General features: G+C 36.4%; 1 protein-coding gene across 2 annotated transcripts in view; it reads right to left on the bottom strand.

Moving 5' to 3' along the window:
• The window catches only part of TMEFF2 (transmembrane protein with EGF like and two follistatin like domains 2), a 1234706-nt gene that overhangs the window by 53264 nt on the left and 1160746 nt on the right, over positions 1–20696 (bottom strand). For both annotated transcript variants that reach the window (XM_044075211.1, XM_044075210.1), the window contains exon 8: positions 14022–14148. In XM_044075211.1, coding sequence (XP_043931146.1) covers positions 14022–14148 — 127 coding nt within the window. The remainder of the gene's footprint in view (positions 1–14021; positions 14149–20696) is intronic.

The raw sequence follows: 20696 nt of genomic DNA on the forward strand, positions 1-20696 counted from the left end.
CTGATCCTCATGACTTCTATCCTGGTAGTTGTTCCTTTCAAATAACTTTTTTAAGTTTGTTCCAGTTTTAAAAACAAAATTGGGGCTCTCACCCACCTTATGTACAATGTCCTTATTTTCAACATTTTCCAATTCCTCCCAACTAAATCCTTAACTTCTTTGGATACACTATCTTGTTGTAACACTAAAGCCCTTTTAAAAGCTTTTTCTGGGGGGAAGGGGAAAGGAAAGAACCAGGTGAAGACAAAAAGGAAAGGGAGGGTATAGTTGTGGACCGTTTTTCTTGGGATTTGCTACTTAATTTACGGTCTTTGCCTGTTTTTTCATTATTTGATGCATAAGAATGTTATTGATGCTTAAAAAAAACATGAAAAATTAGGTGTTTTGGTTAAAATCATAAACCCTTTACATATGAACAAGCTTCAAAGTGAACCAACGAAGTAGGTGAGGGAGGACAACCATGTATTTTTAATTTCATGGTATCTCTGTTATCTACTGACTCAAGACAAGCTATGGTGGTTGGGGTGAGTAAACATAAGCCAAAGTTTTGTTATTTGCATTACTGGCAGTGGTGGCTGGTGACTTCAAATCAAAGGGGGGCTGCAGGAGACAGATGAATGGGTGAAGTCAATGGGAAGGGGTGTGGCCAATTAGAAAGGGGAGGGGCTATGCTCAAAACCACAAAACCTGTAACTTTAATTAAATACGCTGACCTGGGTGCCAAACCATCATTATGAGAGTCCAATCAAGACAAAATGAAGTTTAGAAGAAAATTAATTAAATAATATTTTAATGCATTGGCATGACAGCTTACGTAATATCAAGATGGAAAGAAAAAGGCTGCGAGGCAAGAAAAAATAAATTACTTTTTAAATACATTACTGGAATGCCAGTCAAAATCAAGTATAAGAAAAACAAGCAGCACTCAACTCAAACCACTTCTCTTTGCACTGCAGTTCTAATTATAATTTATATTCAACTTTATTGAAGTAGCAAGAAACATGCTGAAAGTAGCAATCTCTGTGATACCCCCACTTGTAAAAATGTTTCTTATCCAAAAAAGACCTGCTTCCTGACAACAACTATCTACTTGTTTTATGGGGAAAACATGATCAAAGTAAAAAATGAAACGCAAACAAGAAATAAGCTCAAGATAAATTGCTTAAAGGATTACTGCACAGATTATGGACCACACATGATAGATTGGCATTCTGTTTAGTTTATAGATAAATGAGCAGAGTACAAGCTGAACGAACTCAGGCCACCACGCTGGACAGTTAGTTGTCTAAAAAACAATTTATTGACGTTATCTTAGTTTCTTTGATTTTGCAAATATGTGCAATCGAACCACTACTAGTGGAGCTTTTAGCTAGGGGTGGTACGTTCGTTCCTGATACCAGGGCTGATTTTGCAAAAACAATCATTGACGTTAAACTATTTACAAGAAAACTCAATTTGAATTTATTGTTTGGTGACAACCCTGTTAGTGTAACAGTTTACATGTATCTAGCACTTTTTCACCTGCATTACACCCAACCTTAGCACTATTTGATACAATGTGTGAATTAGATTTGAGAAGTTCCTTACACCTTAAAGCTTTACAGGGCTATGATAGACCTAACATTACCCTTGAAGAAAGAGAGGTATTAGGGTCTATCAGGGAAGCAGGAGTAAGGATTATGCAGCCCAACAAAGGTGGAGGGGTAGTAATCATAAGGAGGACTATGTAGACAGGATGTTGAGTATTTTAGAGAGTAATACATATGAAAAAATGTCTAGACACGAATTGAATTTGGCTTACAATAGGATTTGTTCTTATTTGAACGACCTATTTATAGAAGACAAAATTGACATTGCATCCTTTAATTATCTAACTATACTGGCCCCCAGAATCCCAAAATTATTTGGGATTCCTAAGATTCACATACCCATGTGCAAAATTTGTGAATAACTTTGTTAAAAATATGTGGTTAAGGAACCAGATATTTGTAAGGATTCATGGTCATTTTTACAGCATATTAATGACCTCAAATTTGACAACAACCTTAACTTCCTTACTGTGGATGTTAAGGATTTGTATTCCTCTATTCCACATGAAGAAGGCATTGAGTGGGTCAACTTTATGCTAAGGAAAACAGGTGCACCTTTATGGGAAATATCCTTAGTGGATGAATTGTTGAATATTATTTTATCATGTAATTTTTTACTACTTTTCTTCAGAGGGTCGGTGTAGCCATGGAGGTCACCATGTGGTGCTAGATTCGCCAGCCTTGTTATGGCTTACTGGGAACAAGAGATCATCCAGAAGAATGAGCATTTTACCAATCAAATGGTTTATTATACATGGTTTTTGGATGACATATTAATTCAGATTAAAGGTGGCGAGGCAGTAGCTCTTGAAGTAGTAAGATTCTTTAACTCCACAACCAGTTTTCTATCATTCACACATGCATTTAGTACAGATAGAATTGCCTACTTGGATGTTGACCTTTGGAAAGATTCAACTACTAACTCTTTCTGTGTCAAAATCCACAGAAAGGATACCTATTCCAATACTTTCCTCCACTATAGTAGCTGTCACCCAAGTTATCAAAAGAGATCTGTAGTGAAAGGTCAACTCGTTAGGGCTGTCCGTATGGTGTCTAGATTTTTAGACTTCCTAGAGGAATGTAATACTCTCAGGAATATGTTTGTAGGTCGGGGGTATCCTAAACACCTTGTGGATGACTTAATTAAGGAAGTTAGCACCAAGAGGGAATTGGGTACATATCAACCAATCCTGAATCAATCCCAAAGGAATGAGTTGGCAACCCCACAGACAGGGTCATATTCCAGGCAAAGAGAAACCCTCTTTTCGCCCCTTTTAGTACTGACAGTAATGTCATTTTATCTATTCTTCGGAAAAATTGGGTTTTCATTTCTAATGATAACGAATTGAGGAACAAATTCCCTGAGACCCCCAAGATTGTGTGGAAGAGGGGCATAAATTTGAAATACCCGTTGGAAGTCAACAGGATGCATTTTCCAATCAGGAGGGGTATGTTCCAATGTAATATGTGTAATTTCTGCTCCCATATGGGAACAGGTGAACATTTTAGTTTAAGGAGTTCAAAATATAGAGTCAAACAAAAATTTAATTGTCAATCAAAAGCTGTGGTCTACCTCGCTCAGTGCCAACAGTGCACAGATTTTTACATTGGGAAGACAGACCGGAGGCTCCGTGAGCGTGTATATGAACACCTATACCTTATTAGGAAGGCCAAAATGACCAATGCTTTAGCAAAGCATGTTTCTGAAAACCCAAATCATAAATTCCTGTTTAGGGTCATTGACGGTATAACTACAAATGGGAGAGGGGGTCCTGAATCTGTAAGACTTGAAGTATTAGAACTTATGTGGCAAATACGTACAGATGCATGTTCATTCCCTGGATTAAACGAAACGTGTTCTATTAATTGTATTTTGAAACTTAGGAGCCTTTTGAGATAATTGACCAACACATATACAAATGTTATAAGTATTTATGTTGATTAGTTTAAATAAATACATTTTAATCATTTATTATTAAGGAACAAGTGATTCCTAGTTGGCATTTTGATATGGTAGGACCATGTGACTATCCATTGAATTGTAACAAGTTGAAGTATGTTTTTACAACTAGTAGCTTTAAAGCTTTTCATGAATTTGTCAACATTTAGGCATACATTGTTTTATAACTAAACACCTATTCTTGATATATTCAACATGTTTAGTTTGGTTGCCACCTTAGTGATTAATACCTTTAGTATTTATTGACAGATGTGGTTTATTTATATTGTATGATATACTTTTGTTTTGCTAATTTTTATAGCATATAATTTTTTATATTTTAGGCTTATTCGTGACTCACTGCCATTTAACCAATTAGGGAGAATGTTGCACATGAGCAAAAGTATTTAAAGGAGGGGCGTGTTTTGTAACATTGTCTGAAGAAGTCTCGGTATTATCTGAGACGAAAAATGCTTAACATCAATAAATTGTTTTTTAGACAACTAACTGTCCAGCGTGGTGGCCTGAGTTTGTTCAACTTGTACTCTGCTCATTTAGTTTTTGCAAGTTCTAATGTTTGTTTCCGTAGTTTACAGATAAAGCCTGCAAAGCTGACTGCAAGTCTCCAACAAATGTAATGAGCTTCTTAAAATAATGTAATCCTGTCCTTTATTACAAATGCTGTCATATGCATTTCAGTACCCAAGGTTTATATGTTATCTAGTTATGTAAGTATTCTCTGCATGGCAACAACAGAAAGGCTTTCGATGTTGGCAATTCTTTAACAGTATGCTTATTAAAGTTTACTTGCATCTTACAATCTCAGACAAGCTTATCTGATGGTCACTGAAGCATTGCTACTTAAACACAGAGCAACAGGCACTTTCTGAATAATTATAAGCATAACTGAACAGTATACAAATATGACAGACACTAGAACATTCTGCAAAATCAAGGACAGATGAAAAGCTACTGTAGTACTTGTGTCTACCTTGGATGGTGGGGTACTCTGCACATTTACACTGCATAACTGCTCCTTGCCTTGCTTGGACATATCTAGAGTCACTACATGGGGGAGTGGGGTGCAACAAGTATGTCACCATTTGAAATGTCTCTGGCTGACTGTGATGGCCCTGACAAATTTGTCATACCTCTCAGCCTCAGAGCAAGAAATCTGGACAAAGCCATACATAGAAGTGGGACAAAGGCCCAAAAATAAAGACAATTTTTAAATATCGCTCTTATAAACTTAGAAAGATAAGAGAATAATAGGTATTGCATTAGTATGAATTTTCTGAAGGGTATGAAATCTGAAACTCAAATGTTTGTCATTATTTTCTAACTTCAGTCTTTAATGATTTGCCACTAATTTGCCAAAAAAACACAATTTTATGAAAAACGGAACAAAAATGTGATGCAAAAATATAAAATAGCTACACAACACAGCTGGGAACCTACTGTTAAAGAGAAACACCAACTGCTAGCCACACAAAAGCAAAGGAATCCAATAGAACTCACTGAAACCAACTCTGGATACAATGAAAGCCCGTAAACTGTCAACTTTATTAAGTGTTCACTTTAAAATCCACTTTTCGTCAAGACACCGTTGCTCAACTTCTTCAGATACAAAAAGGTGCACAAATTAAAAGCATATCAAAGCAATAAGTGTCATTTAAATTTAAAACTCCCCTCCCATGTGACTTTAATAGGTATAACCATTGGTTTTACTCACACGGCTAGTCAATAAATTATTTAGTAAACATGTATATTATAATTAAAACATATTGTCACTTGAGTTTCTAACTATGAATGCATTAAATCTCCAAGCTTTCCTATTCTACACATGTACTTGTAATTTAATGAATGTTACTTTACTACGCTAATTTGTAGTAAACTCTCAAACATATTATTGTACAATGTGTAGTCGGGTAATATGTCAAAACTCCAGATTTAAAAAAAATCAACAGTACGTCCGATACTCAATGTACATTGTATCAACTGTGTCTACCAACAGTGTTGTCACTCCCAAACTTTGTATAAGACATTCACTTATTAGCAAACAACAGCGTAATCACAACAACGTAAGAATGTCAGAAATTAAATACTCTCACATCTTGGCTTCTGATACTATGCCTGTGTCATTGAAAGGTTAAAAACCTGCATAATATTTAAAAACTGTGTGTATTAAAACCTAATATGTTAAAACCTATAAAAGATTGAATAAAACGGTGTCTTGACGAAAAGTGGATTTTAAAGTAAACACTTATAAAGTTGACAGTTTACGGGCTTTAATTGTATCCAGAGTTGGTTTCAGTGAGTTCTAACAGCTGGGAACCTGTCAAAGAAGGGACACGTTTTTAATATTAGTACTACTAACTTGAGCAGCTGACAAAATAAAAAAAATTTACATGCATTTCTGAAATAAAGGTAATCTATAACTCTGATTATTACAGTTATTTATTAATTGTAAACCCTCCATGTTTTCTTCCAAAATTGCCATTTTGCGGAGGGATGATTAGGGGAAGAGCAACATTTTGAGCCAAAACTAGGGACAGTTGAGAGGTTTGGATATGCCTAATTCTATAAAGCAATTTATTTGCACATACCTCTCAACCTGTTAATGCAGGAAATCTGGACAAGGCCAAATATATTGGGAGAACATATAAACAGTACTAAAAATTGCTCTTGTATAAACTGAGACTGTTGATAGAATAACAGGTCTTACTGTAGCATGCATTTTCCTGAAGGTTATGAAGTCTGAAACTCAATGCCTGTCATTATTTAGTGACTTAATTCCTAAATGATTTGTCAGAAGACCACAAATGTTATGAGGAACAAACCAAAAATAAGAAGCAAAAATCTATTCATTCTGCAAAATTCTGGACAGTTGAGAGGTATAGTTCAACCGGGGCTGTCTTTGAGTTTGCCACCCTTCCCCCTCACAAAATCATGGTCGAATGGAGTGCATACTGCTTTACTTCTGTGATGACTTGGACTTCATTCGAAAGTTTTATTTTGCATTTTACAGCATAAACACTAATAGATATCTGCTAAATAAAGCAATGCAGTCTCAAAATGAAAACAGACTTAGCATTATAACTTCTCTGCCCTTGAAACTCACATTCATTGAAACAGCATTGAAACCCACATTCAAAGAAAATACATTTTGCCAGTGGCAGATAAAGATTAACTATGGGCTGTTTTCAAATCACAGGCCCCTTGCACATGAAACATACACATGCTCTTTGATACACCTTCCTGATTGTATTAAATTATAGTCCTTGTACAATACAGTACAGTTTTAGAGGGCGTTTTAAATTTATTGTTTTGAACATTTTTCCAGTAAACAATGAAACAAAATGCATGCACCAATGACAAAACTGCCCAATTCAGAACATTTCCATCATAAAAGTCTACTCAGACTTCTACAGTCCACCAGTATCAGTAAATATGCACAATCTCTGAAGAAGTAAAAGTCATCTAAATAATTCCACATTAAAGAGATCTGTAACTAATGAAGAGGTTGCTGCTAGCAAACAACTTTATATTTCATTGTTTCATCTACAAATAAAGTGCCTGTTGCCCTTGAGGAATAAATTGCCTATGTTACACTAAAAAAATGATAAGCTAGTAATATTGGATAGGGAATGGATGGCAAACTGATAACAGTTTCATAGTTACTAGGAATCTTCGCCAAAAAGGACTGCAGTATCCACCCCCTTTGCAACACAGTACAGTATCAGCAATGCATCTACTTACTCTGGGAGTAGAACCCACAGCCTTCTGCATCAAAATCAAGTACACTATCTGTTGTGCTATTAACAATGCAAGCAGACTCAGCATAAGCAGCACTAAACTTTTGCTCCCCTGCAACTCTCAGCTCCTTGTAAAATCTACCCAACACTCAGCTGTATCTCTGAACTTTGCAGCACAGGAAATCTGGAAAAAGCCAACATTTATTGGGTGGGGGGGGGACAAAAGCCTAAAAACCAGGGACATATTTTAAACATTGCTTGTATAATGTTGGAAAGTTGCTAGAATAAAATGCTGTGTTACCACCATACATTTCTTGCCAAGTCTTGTACCCAGGACCCTGTGCAAAACAGTCAGAGCAACATACCACTATGCCAAATCAGCTGTTTTGTGAAAGAGAGGAAGACTAAAACTTAAATGGCTACCATTTAGTGAATTCAGTTCTCACCATAACTGTCAACCTCTTAGCACAAAACACCTGAACAAAGCCAGTAATGGGGGAATACAGCCCCCAAACATATTCAGTGAACTCAGTTCTTACCATAGCTCTAAACCTTAGCACAAAAAACCTGGACAAAGCCAATAATGGGGGAATACAGTCCCAGAAATTTCAAATATCCATCTTATAAAGCTCCAGACTGGTTCACCAGTGGTCCGGATATCGGGAAATGTTGCACATGCTCAATGTTCCTCAACCCGTGTTTGTTTTTCTTTTTTCTTTTCTTTTTTTCTTTTCTTTTTTGTTTTACAGCTGGGGGGCTGCAGTCCTGCAGCACAATTCGCCCCTGGTTACTGGCATGCAGCAAAATATGCAAGGTCAAAGGAGTCTTCTCTAGCCACAAGACAGACTTGAGATAACTGCTTCATGTGTTTTTTTTTTTTTTTTGTTTCCCTTTAAGAGTTAAGCTACAATTAATACCCTTTTGCTATAAGGCAGCCACTTAAAGATCTAATCCAGATATTTTGGCATTTTCATTGTTTGAAATACTGCATGGACTGTAGTTATCTGTATAGCATATTTACAGCATATTTATAGCATCCATCATATTTGTATTCCCAAACATCGTATGGCCAGATTCAGAATTTTAGATAAATGTGGCAGAGCTAGCCAACCAATGGCATAAACACTGGATCTAGATGATGGTCACTGCTGATGTCACAACAAATCCCATATTCAAAATAGGAAAAGGGGATGATGGGTGGATGAATGTTGATGTGTATATTGTTTATGTTACTGTATGACAATAAGCATCACTAATGATCTGGTCATTTTATTAAGTTTAATGCCTCACTAAACATTTAGTTCAAATAAAATACTGGAAAGGACAAGTGGACATATGAAGATCACAATGATACTCTATATGACTGTAAGTCACACAGGAAGCACTCAGAAGATGATAATTTAATTGGCTATTCTGCTGTTACTTGCAAAGCTTTAGCCAAATTCATTTATACTAACTAATGATGCCAAGAAAATGCACAGTCATAGACAATAATATGTAATTTAAGACATCAGAACTGCAAGTAGCTATATGTACAGATAGCATTTCTACAGCCATTCAACAAATCTGACTGTTTTCAAGATATGGCTGAGAAACAGTCTAGAAATCTGAAAGGACAACCAACACTCTCTACCTCAGCCAGATTGCTACAATGGTTACAAGAAATCTACTCTCCGTTATATAAAAATCTGTCAGATCAGACAAAAGACCAGCTTTTAATAACATCCCGAAGGAATTCTGCAGAAACTTAGTTATTCATTGCACACTTTGACTGCAGCCTAATGATCATGAAGACTGGTTCATGCTAGCAAGATTAACTAAGAAGCAAAGACTTTACATTAGGCTGAAAGGAAACAGAAGACTGATCCCTATATCCACTCAAACTTCTCAGGCAAGCCTTCAGTTTAATTACAGGTGGAATAACCATTATCTTCTGTGAACAGCCTGGATCCATACAAGATAAATCCACGAGAAAGGGACACTGTGACTAGAAAGGTACAATGAAGTCCTACTACATAGATTTCAAGGCAGTGTGAGATACACAGCCTTAAAGTGAGCTGTTCTGTGTTACTGAAATCAATGAGTCAGAACTAGCAGTAACCTCATTTCCACATGCAACCATCTAAGTTTAAAAAGGTCAAGGGTCCACTGACCACCATTACCCATGATAGACATGCCTCGTCATGGAATTGTTCTGTTCTGAAGCCATTTTAAGTTATAGCAGCCATATGAACCTGTTAAGTACTGCTTAGAATGACCATTGAACTGTATGCCAAGTATGTTTAAAGGCATATGCCTCAGTATGGTGGATTCATTTTGAAAGTTTCATGTGGTCAAGTGCATCCCTCAGAGCTTTGAAAATATAAATGCAGTTTGGGGACTTATATACAAAGTTTAAAGTAATTTTACCTTTCTGAATTAGATTTCTCCAAGGAAAGGCTATCAATGAATTAAAATGTATAAGTAGTGAAGGTGTAGGAAGCATGGGTGCTTACCCACAGCTAAGAAAGCTTTAAATGTGTAACAAGTATTTTGTAATTGGATGCTATTTTTCTCCAAAGCAAGTAGTTTCAAGACCTACTAGATAAATCAGGACAACATGAATTGATGTTAATGACGGATGACTTGAATGCAGATATCGGAACAGACAGAATAGGATATGAGGACTATCTGGGTCCACATGAGTGGTGCAACAGGAATAAAGAAGGACAGGCCATTCTAGACTTCTGTCTGGCAAATGGCTTGATAGTAGCCAACACATGGTTCAGAAAAAGACAGTCACAAGATCATATACAAGAGTGGTCAGCATGCAACTCAGGTAGACTTCCTCTGGTTGACACAATCAGCTGCTAGGAGTGGTCAGAGAAGACTCAGAGGTCAACAAAGACAAGGCTGTAGACCTAAAATTTGACTGGAGAGAAAGCACAACAGTTCAAGGAAGTATCAGAGCTCTAGCACCTCAAGAAAGAAGAGGAAGAAGAAGGGATAGGTGGAATTGAAGAAGAATGTCATCATCTCAAAACAACATCTGTGAGGACTACAGAACAAAATGTGGCCAAGCCAGGTATGGAAATAAAGTGTATATGCAAAGCTGTTGGTGGAATGTAGAAGTCTGGGAAGTCATCAAAAGAAAAGAAAGAAGCGCAAGAAAAAGTGGGAGTTAGAAAAGATGGACCAAGCTAAGAAGGAATACTGGTTGTCTAACAATGAGGCTAAGAGAACAGTTGCAATAGCAAAGAACAAGATATTAGAGGCACTCTACCAGCTTCTGAAAATTAAGTCAGTAGAAGGGGCAAAACAACTCTATCAGGTTGCAAGGCAAAGACAGAAAGATAAATAAAAATAGTTAGACACCCTTCATAACAGATGCCAACAGCAATTTGCTCACCAGTCTACAGGACATCAAATGCAGATGGGAGTAATTTCAGCAGCTCCTGAATGAAGAAAATCCCACAGAAACTGTACTGCCCCAGACACAGCCTATGATGATAGAAGAGTAGGTGCCCACCACTGTAAGAACAGCACTAAGGAAAATGAAGTCAGGAAAAGCAGCAGGCTTAGAGGAGGTCATGGCAGTTATCATAAAGATTTTGCACGAGATAGGGGAGACATTGCTCTTGAGGGTACTCAGCAGTGTAGAGAGACATGCATATCCCAGATGATTGGAAAATAGGCATATTAGCATCAGTGCAAAAGAACAAAGGAGATGTTCACAACTGCGGGCAGTATAGAAGTATCAAACTCCTGTCACATTGCATCAAAGGTCTGGAGAGGGTGAGTGATAAACAAATACACAAAGTACAACAAAGTTATATGGGATATAAGCAGTTTGGGTTCAGATCAGGATGCAGCACAACTGACCTGATGTTTGCAGAGAGACAAATAGTTGAGAAGAAACTAGACACGAGGAAAGAGTCCAACTAGGCATTCCTAGAGTTACAAAAAGCATATGACAAGGTGCCAGGAAAACTGATTTGGGTTGTCCTGTGGTGTATCAAAGTCCCATAAACATTTGCGGAGTTAATGTAAGCTATGTACAAGGACCCAATGACTCAAGTACAGTGTTTGGTCTCACAGAGGGGCTCCCAGTGGAAATGAATGTGCACCAAGGTTCAGCTCTGAGCCCACTGCTGTTCATACTGGTGATGGACTACATCAGCAAACTGGTCAGATGGGACAAATCAATAAAGATGCTGCATGCAGACAATGTGGCATTACATGCAGACTCTGAGCAAGAACTTCAGCAAAGAATAGGGGAATGGAATGCAAAACTGAAGGCACATGGGATGAAACTGACTAGAGATAAGATCATTGTAATGGCAGTAAATGGCACAGTTCAGAAGAACCTGAGAATTGAGACAGAAGGGAAAATAGAGGAACAGGTTAACAGCTTCAAGTATCTGGGAGGACAGTTGAAGAGAAGGGAAATCTGAATGAGGAGGTCAAAGCTAGAATCAGCGGAGCCGCAGGCAATAGGCATGGACTGTTAGGTGTAGTATATGACAGCAGAATGCCAAAGAAGCTGTAACGTAAGGTGTACAAAACAGTGGTGCAACCAGTACTCCTGCATGGTACAGAAACCTGGGCTGTAAAAGCAAAGCAGATAAGGAAGCTAGAATTGATGGAGATAAAGAGCCTGAGATGGGTAGTAGGGTGCACACTGTAGGTAAATTAAGTAAACAGGGCATAAGAGCAGAAGCCAAAGTAGCTCCAATTGTAGAAAAGGTCAAAGAAAACAGATTACAGTGGTTTGGGCCATGTGCAGAAAAACACAAGACAATCTGGTGAAGAAGAGTTGGGACAGATAGGAAGAAGGCAAGAGGAAGTGAGAGCATCCAGCAAAGTGGTGGATGGATTGTGTGAGAGAAGACCTTTGACAGTCAGGCATGAGTGTTGAAGAAGGCAGGAGAGTGACACCCCTAGCCCATGTAGAAAATGGGAGAATGGAGATTTATGATGATGATGATATTTTGCTCCAACTGGATTTAAATTCTTGAAGAGGTGAGACTCACAATATTGAGTTTTATACTTCTGATGGAGAGCCAAGCATGGTACATTTAAAATCAACAAACCCTCAGTAGTAATACAAAGTTAACACAGCAATATTATATTACTGGATCACATATAATCAGTTAATAGAGTAAAACTGAGTTATCAGATGGACATTTGAAAGAGCTATGCTTTCAGAGATTTTTCTGAAATCTTGATTTTTTTAACTAGATGGTGTTCCAAACCCTTCTGACATTTAGAAACTGTGACCATATCCTGAAAAGAATGACAAGGAGACAGGTATACGAGGTGTACAATATTGGCTTACATATTTAAACTTTTTTATGTAGGTTTCTCACAGAATGAATAACACTGAAAACACATCCTAATGTGCAGTCCTCCCATGTAGACTGAGCTTAATGATTCACTGTCTGTTCATTTTATTCTTTTCAGCCGCAGCAACTACTCATGTTTAAAACATTTCTCTCCCGACTGTTACCATACCCGGCTTACAAGACAATTATAACTGAAAGAAATTGTGAACATATAAAGTCTCCATGTCAACAGTAATAAAAAAAAATCTACCAAAATGTTATGCCTGAAATCCTTGAAGAATGATTGGTTTGGTATCTTCTTTTTTCAAAGAAGATAGTTAATGCTTTATTGTTCTGACAAAATACATGAATAACTATCTGGCAATATTATTAACTGCTATTCCTACAGAAATATTCAGTAAAATAGTATGGTTCAGGAAAATCGGTGAGATGGAGGTCAGCCTGATTATCTTTAGAGTCACTGAATATATTGGAGGTTGTCATGGCTAGATAGGGATACTTTTAGTGGCCCATTATTGTCTGGATGCCAGCAGTTATAGTCACTATCTGACTCCATCTGCTTGTTTGCTGGTTCCTTATTGCAGGCACTGTACTGGTAGGACATTCAGACTAGCAGCCTTCAGCTCTAAGGCTATTCACAAAATCAAATTATTCTAGACCAGCAATGAAAATGATAACAAATCTTAAATGTCCATAGGTCTCATGCACAGAATTTCACTGATAAATGGATGTCATTTGTAACAGTCCATGTGCAAATCATTAAGTAGAGAGAGAGATAGACATTCACATAGAAACTGCTATATTAATTTATTTCAAGTAAATTAAACATTTGACCTTTTTTGTAATGCAGTTAGACTAATTTTAAAGATAAGATGACTGTGATACTCTTACCATAGAGTGTCTGCCCCTGCTTATCCACCTTGCATATAACACAGACAAGAAATAGTTGTCAAATGCTAAAAAAAAAAAAAGAAGTACTAAAATTCTGGCATGCGTAGTCTTTACTCACACTATTTCAGTTGTAATGGAAAAGTGTGCCTAAGTGTGATAAAAATGCTTCCACTATGTGTGGACGAAGAGAAACCTGTTCAGAATCAGAATCCCCAAATTGCAATCCCCCCCCAAAAATGACTGAAAAATACCTTTTAAGTGTTTTTTGTGGGGAGACCTGCTTACCCCAAAAAAATAACTTATATATGCCAGCTCCACAGTTGCAACAACTCAAAGAAGGGGGAAATTGCCATAAAAAGGGCATCACTGTCAGCACAACCCACTGACAGTGATTTCCTGTACAGGATCTCCAATCCTCAGCTGTTTGAATTTCGATCAAATGAGTTTCAAGAATTTGATTTTCAACCACCCATAGGTAAATGGGAAAAAAATGACACATGAAACAACACAATCTCCAAATTACCTGCATGAGGGCTTCACTGTGTTTGGAGGCAGTTCACATTTTCCATGTAAGCAGAAGCCACTAACATCGTCTGGGCAAGGAACTTGGAATCGATGGTCTGATTCTTCTAATTTATTGGCATTCTTTTCTGTAAGTGGAAGAAAAAATAAATAGCTAACTGCTCTATTGAAACAATACTTTTATAAATAAGCAAAATATAAATGCATAACTTTCATCTACATTATGTTTATGCAAAAATAGAGCAAATCTGTACAACTCTTCCTCTATAACTGATTTTTCTTATAGATACTGCATTGTAGAATTAGCTTGCAATGAACCAATGAAAACAGATTTTTTAAATGACTTCACTTTCTACTTAGTTCTTGGAACAGGCCAGTTTTTAATGCTAATAGTTTTTTTTTCTTTCTTGGGCTGAACAATTCCCCTACCTATTACATATCCTAAATATTTTAACATTTGTCATGCCTAACCTTTTGTTGGAAGCATTAGTTGTCAAGTTGGCTTGTCTCAGAAAATCTAACACAGCCTGTAGGTGTTTTTGTAGACACAGTCTGCTGAGACCCCTGGATGTCTAATATAACCTATTCATACCTGCATTAATAATTCCAAAGCCTTGCTATATACAAGCTTTTTTGTAAGCTTTCATTTTAAAGCTTACATGATGGGCAACACAACTGCATTGATATGTCACCTCTGATTAGTGCTGCCAAACAGATATTGATTGTTGCTCATATGCCATATATTTATATTGTTATAACTTTCATATTTTACTAAATATATCAACAACCAAGTAACACAGACAGAACTGTAGCCTCAAATGAAAGCTCACAGCTGGACAAACAAAATACTGCTGACAGTATGTGTCCAACTTGAGTGGTTACTGAGATATTGTAAGTTGTTTATAAACTATTACAAAATAAATATTTACTATATTTATTATGACTTATAAAATCCAGTTTAAGACATAAAATGAAATGAACATTACCAGTGCAAAGATTTGTTCTGAACAGCCTGCCCTTTCACATTTCTTTAATAGCCCATACGGCTCCAGAGATATGAACATTTGTTTGAAATGTGAGGACATTCTAGATGAAAGAGATTTATTGAAACAAAAGCAGATTAAAAATGAAATTACTACGTTGTGTTCTACTCTTTGTAACTCTCTTACAGTTCCGAGATTTGAGACTGTGTTGAGAGATATTAATGAAAAAGTGTTGGCTAAGACCTAGACTTTGACTGATAGGAAAATCCGAAAGCTGCAAAGAGATCTCCGAGAATATGTAAATGAGACTGCGTTTAAGCTGGCATGCAGTAAAAATTGATGTAATGCTGAAGGTGGGTCCTTTGGTAAGAAAGCAGAGAGAAAGAAACATGGTGTCTCGTTTGCTTCGTCAGAGGCAACTGAAGCTTCAGGAGAATGGTCGGATGAAAATGTGGACTTTCCTTCACTTCACCCGGCCCAAAAGAGTGACTATATGCAAGAACATTTTCAAAACAGATCCAATATAAGTAGAGGAGGTCGGAAGAGGGGACAAACGGATACGACGTGGGGGAGACAACAGCAGAATCAACAGGGTAAAGGAAAACAATGGTATTAATTTTTTAGAGACTGTAAATATTGGAAATTGTGTCGATGAGCATTATGTGTTTAATTTAAATGGTTATAATTTTACTGATACTGAATTAGCAGTATTAAATTGTGGTATTAAGCTTATTCCAACTGTTGTATCTAGGCCATATTCTTTTAAAATTGATGTTTTTAAATCAGTTAGAAAATTAAATTTTTTATGTTTTTTTTCTAAATGTGATAATAATACAGAAATAATTAGTTTTTCTGAAGAAAATGATTCTCCGAATGAAACAGCATCTATTGAATTTTTTTCATGTGATTCCTCTTTTGAAAATTGTGAAGTTGAGAATGCTTATTGTTTATTATATTAAGTTAGTAGTAAAAGCAACTATATACCTCCTTTCACTAATGAAACAGTTAAATATTTCTCTAATATGGTAAATTATTCTACACAAGTGATTTTCAAGCAAAATAATAATATTGTGTATAATTTAACAAAAAATGAATGGGAGGTGTTAAAAGGTATGAGAAATAGAAATTATATTATTTGTAAACCTTCAGATAAGGGTAATAAATTAGTTGTTATGACTATTGAACAGTATTACAAAATGTGTATGGATAATCTTAACAATGGTGAGGTATATAGAGATGCAGTATGGAAAGAATATGAAGTAGCATTGTCAGCCTATAATGAATTAATATAAAGGGGACACAGACTTGGATATTTTACTAAGAAAGATGTGAAAAATAAATTTTCTATAGATAAATGCTCTATGGCTAAATTTTACTGTCTCCCTAAATTACATAAAAATAGGAATAATCCCCCAGGTCGCCCTTTAGTTTCCACATGTAATTATTTTCTTCACAATATTGTAGTGTGTTGCATGAACAATTATTATTAAAAGTGGTAAGGTTGTTCTCTTATATTAAAGACACCTTTGATTTTTTAGACAAGGTGAGTAAAATTCAATGGAATGAAAATAGATACTGGATAGTGGTAGATGTTAAAAATTTATGTACAAACATCTCACATGGATTAGGTATCGAGGCTCTTAGGTTCCATTTGAGAGATACCCCACTAACCCATTTTATAATGGATTTAGTACAGTTTTGTCTCAAAAATTATTTTTTTGAGTTTAATGATACTTTGTACCAACAAATTAAGGGAACAGCGATGGGAGCAGTTTTTGCTCCAATGTATGCAAATCTATTTATGAGGTATTTTGAGGTACAATTCCTTTATAGAATGGAGTTCTTTAGAAATCATGTATTAGAATAGTACCGATACATAGATGATTTAATCTTTCTATGTGAAGGTGGAAGGTCTAGTGTAAATAAATGTATTCATGATTTTGATCATAATAATTTTGGAATCAAATTTGATGGTGCACAATGTGGGGAAAGAGTAACATTTTTAGATGTGAATTTAGCAACGGAAGAAGGCAAGATTATTACTTCTGTTCATTATAAATTTGAGGGAGTAAATCATTTTATATATTTTACAAGTTGCCATCCTTCCCATTTAATATCTGCCCTTCCTTATAATGAATTGCTATGCATTTCAAGGTTAACTAGTGATAGCAGAAACATATGTAATAAATTTAAAAACAGAGGTTATAGTGTAAAAAGTGTTGAGCAAGCTAAGAATAGACTTATGTTAGGAAGTCAAGATAAAAGATTAGTAGAGTATAAAGGTAGACCAGATAGGAATAAAAATAATAACCCAGTGGATAAAATATTTTTTGTCACTACATATGGTGTCTATAGTGAACAGCTGGTTAAAATAGTTATAAACCATTGGAACAGGATCTCTTTTTGGGAGAATTATTGCCTCAAAGACCTATGGTGTCATATAAATGGGGGAAAAGTATTAAAGATATGTTAGTGCATGCTCAGTTTAATTTTCCTGCAACAAGGTTGAGTAAACCTATATCAGATCTCGGTTTCCGAGTTTGTGGTCACTGTAGTATATGCAGTCACACAGTATGTACTTTTGATAATATAAATGGACAGAAATTTGATTTGTGTGATAGCTATAATTGTCTGACAGAAGGAATTATTTATTTGCTTAAATGTTAATGTAATTTATTTTATATAGAGGAATCTAAACTGAGTTTTTGTGTTAGATTTCTAGAACATTTAAGAAATATTAGAAATGAGAAGGTGGAAAGCCCATTAGGATTACATTTTAAAATGTATCATAACAGTGATGGGAGTAAATTAAAGGGTACTGTTTTGGAAAAAGTGTATTGTGAAAGGGGTATGTGTTTAAAAAGTAAATTACAATATAAAGAAGCACTTTTTATTTTAAAATTTAACACCCTGTACCCTAATGAGTTAAATAGAGAGCTTAATTGGAAATGGCTCTTGTAATGAGTTGTTCTTAATTGTTTTATTGACTTTGTTTTAGTATATACATGAAGTTGAAAATTGGTATGGTTGTACTCTGTTAAAGGCATTTGCTGAGGCGCTAGAGAGAAGTAAAGTTTGTGCTTTACAGCTATTACTACAATAATTTTTTTGTCTTTGGATCCACTGGCTGAGTCGTTTTTGGAACTGCACTCTATAATAGGTCTGATGAAGGATGAGTAGAGAGGAACAATGGCCTCCTTTTTTCTAGAGGAGAACCCTATTGTGATGAGGTGTGCCATGTAGAAGGATTTCCTGACTACATTGATGATGTGGTTATTAAAGGACAGACTACTGTCCACTTGTGTCCCGAGGTCTGTTATCACACTTTCACTGTTAATGAGCTACCGCCTATGTGGTACTTCATGGGTACTGAGTTTTTCCCAAAGGTGATGACAATGCACTTCTTGGCATTGAGCTTGAAGCCATGACTTTCACACCAAGCATCTGTCTCTGTAAGGGCCTTTTGTAGAATGTCTACATCATTAGGTGATTCTATTATGGCTCCCAGTTTGCAGTCATCTGCAAACTTTGTTAGCCAAAGACCTTCCATGTTGGCCTGTACTTCAGAGAACTAGATTCCGAACAGGAGAGAACCCAGGACTGAACCCTGTGGCAATTCCGCTCGTCACTGGTCTGAAGTCGGACTTGGAGTCAGCTACTTTTACTGTGTGGGTTCTGTCAGTGAGCCAGTTGGCCACTCATCTTGTGACAGAGGGATTTATGCCCAGTTTAGTGAGTTTATCTATAATTCCAGAGTGGGGGATGGTATCGAAAACCTTGGTGAAGTTAAGATAGGCTGTGTGCACTACCGTGCCCTCGTCTACAGTTTTAGTGACTGGTTCAAAGAAGTCAATCAGGTTTAGTAGACATGATCTACCTCTATCTACCATGATTTACATTGCAAACAATGTATTCAAACACTGGGTCATGTATTTGAGACAATCATTTTACCTTTTGCCTATGTAGCCTGATGTGAGAGTATAGGCTGCCCATCATGAATTCCTCATTCCTGTATGTAATGCTAGGTGCCCACTTCTTATGCAGTTGTGACATGCTGGCTAGAAAGAAGTCAGCCTTCATCCTCATTTTCTCATCAGTGTTACACTCTTGATGTCATCAGGCAAAGTACTGAGTGACTCCCAGGATTTCAAAAACATGACTTACCATCAACTTACTTGTACAAATACATAACATCATAAAGGCAGTGAATGGTTATGCCTCTTAATTTAGGCAACATTTGCTATAGTGAGCCTTCATTACATGCTCTTTACTGTGTCATTTTTCTTATTCTGCCATGACAACTACCTAGCCACACCAATTGCACTCAACCCCATTAATTATTCCACACAAGGAAAGGATCTCAGTTCCATTTGGGTGACAGCTGTCATAACAGGTACATCTCTGGGCGTGGAATAGCACACTGCTGTATACTGTTGCTTGATAAACCTAGGCACTGTTGATTACTGGACAGTACTTGCTTGTGAACTGATAAGTAATGTGAACCAAATTCCCCTTTTGAACCTGGCATTTGCAATTTAACAAAACTGAACTGGCAGATACCAGAACTGTCTTTTTTAGAGGGTAAGGCAACATGTGACTAAAGCATGCACACTAGTAAAAAAAAAAATCATGAACCAAAATCTGTCAATTATATGTTTTTTGCTTGACTTTAGAAGACAAGGAAATATGTCTATCAAATCTGTCCTTTTAATTGAATTTAACATTGTACCTCATCTTTATCCCCACCTTTTTCCTCTCCCTTTTTCCTCTTGTTCTACTAACTCTTACATGTCTTTGTAGATTTGTTCTCCATAAGCAATCATGTCTTTTCCATGGTTCCACAACCCTATCTGTGAAAAAAAGTACTTGCAAACTACAAGGGAGCAGTTAGTCCTGATAATTTGCAGTCGGTGTCTCTTCTTCCTACAGCACTACCACCTCAACACGTTTTTGCTGGTCAGTAACACTTCCTCTGCAACTTCTTCCTTAATCGGACTCTAGCCTTACCATTAATAATGTTAAGTCATACTGGCACATTTATAATATAAGGCTTCAAACAAGTACATATGACATTATTAACATTAGGTTTCAATTAGTACATGTGAAAAACCAGAAGAATTATATAAGAATTAGCACACAGGATTAAGGCTATGAGCAGTTAATTGACTGTTTCTTTAAGTCCAAGGTTTTCCTTGTTTTCCATTTCCCAGCTAGGTAATTCTGATCAAGTCACTCAGACAGTGCTCCTGGGTCATCCATGAAAATGGTCATTTGAGCCCATTTTAATTTATGTTACCTGGGCTGTGCCTGCAATTGGTCAGTCATGATCAGTGTACTACCCTGGTAAACCTTTATTTTCTAGAGTATACTTTGCTAAACTCAGAGCATGTTTATTAACTATCCTGTCTGCCTTTAAATAGCCATATTGCAGTAGCTTTCTTACATGCAGAAAGCAAATCTGTCTAACTTAAAGAGTTCTTTAAATGGCACACTGTCCCCACAGTATTTTACACTGGGATCTTCACAAAGAACCAGATTTCACTACAGTGTCAGCTTCATGCTGTGAAACCTTTAAATTAGTTATCTGATGGGCAGTTGGCAGTTTGTTTCTGAAAGGCCTGTAAAATACTTTTTATATAGTTATCCCTGAAGAAGCATTTATAGTATTCACAGATTTCAGTTGATGAACTGTA

Source organism: Protopterus annectens, chromosome 6.part0 (assembly GCF_019279795.1).
Source record: "Protopterus annectens isolate FY-2018-M chromosome 6.part0, PAN1.0, whole genome shotgun sequence".
Taxonomy (NCBI): Eukaryota; Metazoa; Chordata; order Ceratodontiformes; family Protopteridae; genus Protopterus; species Protopterus annectens.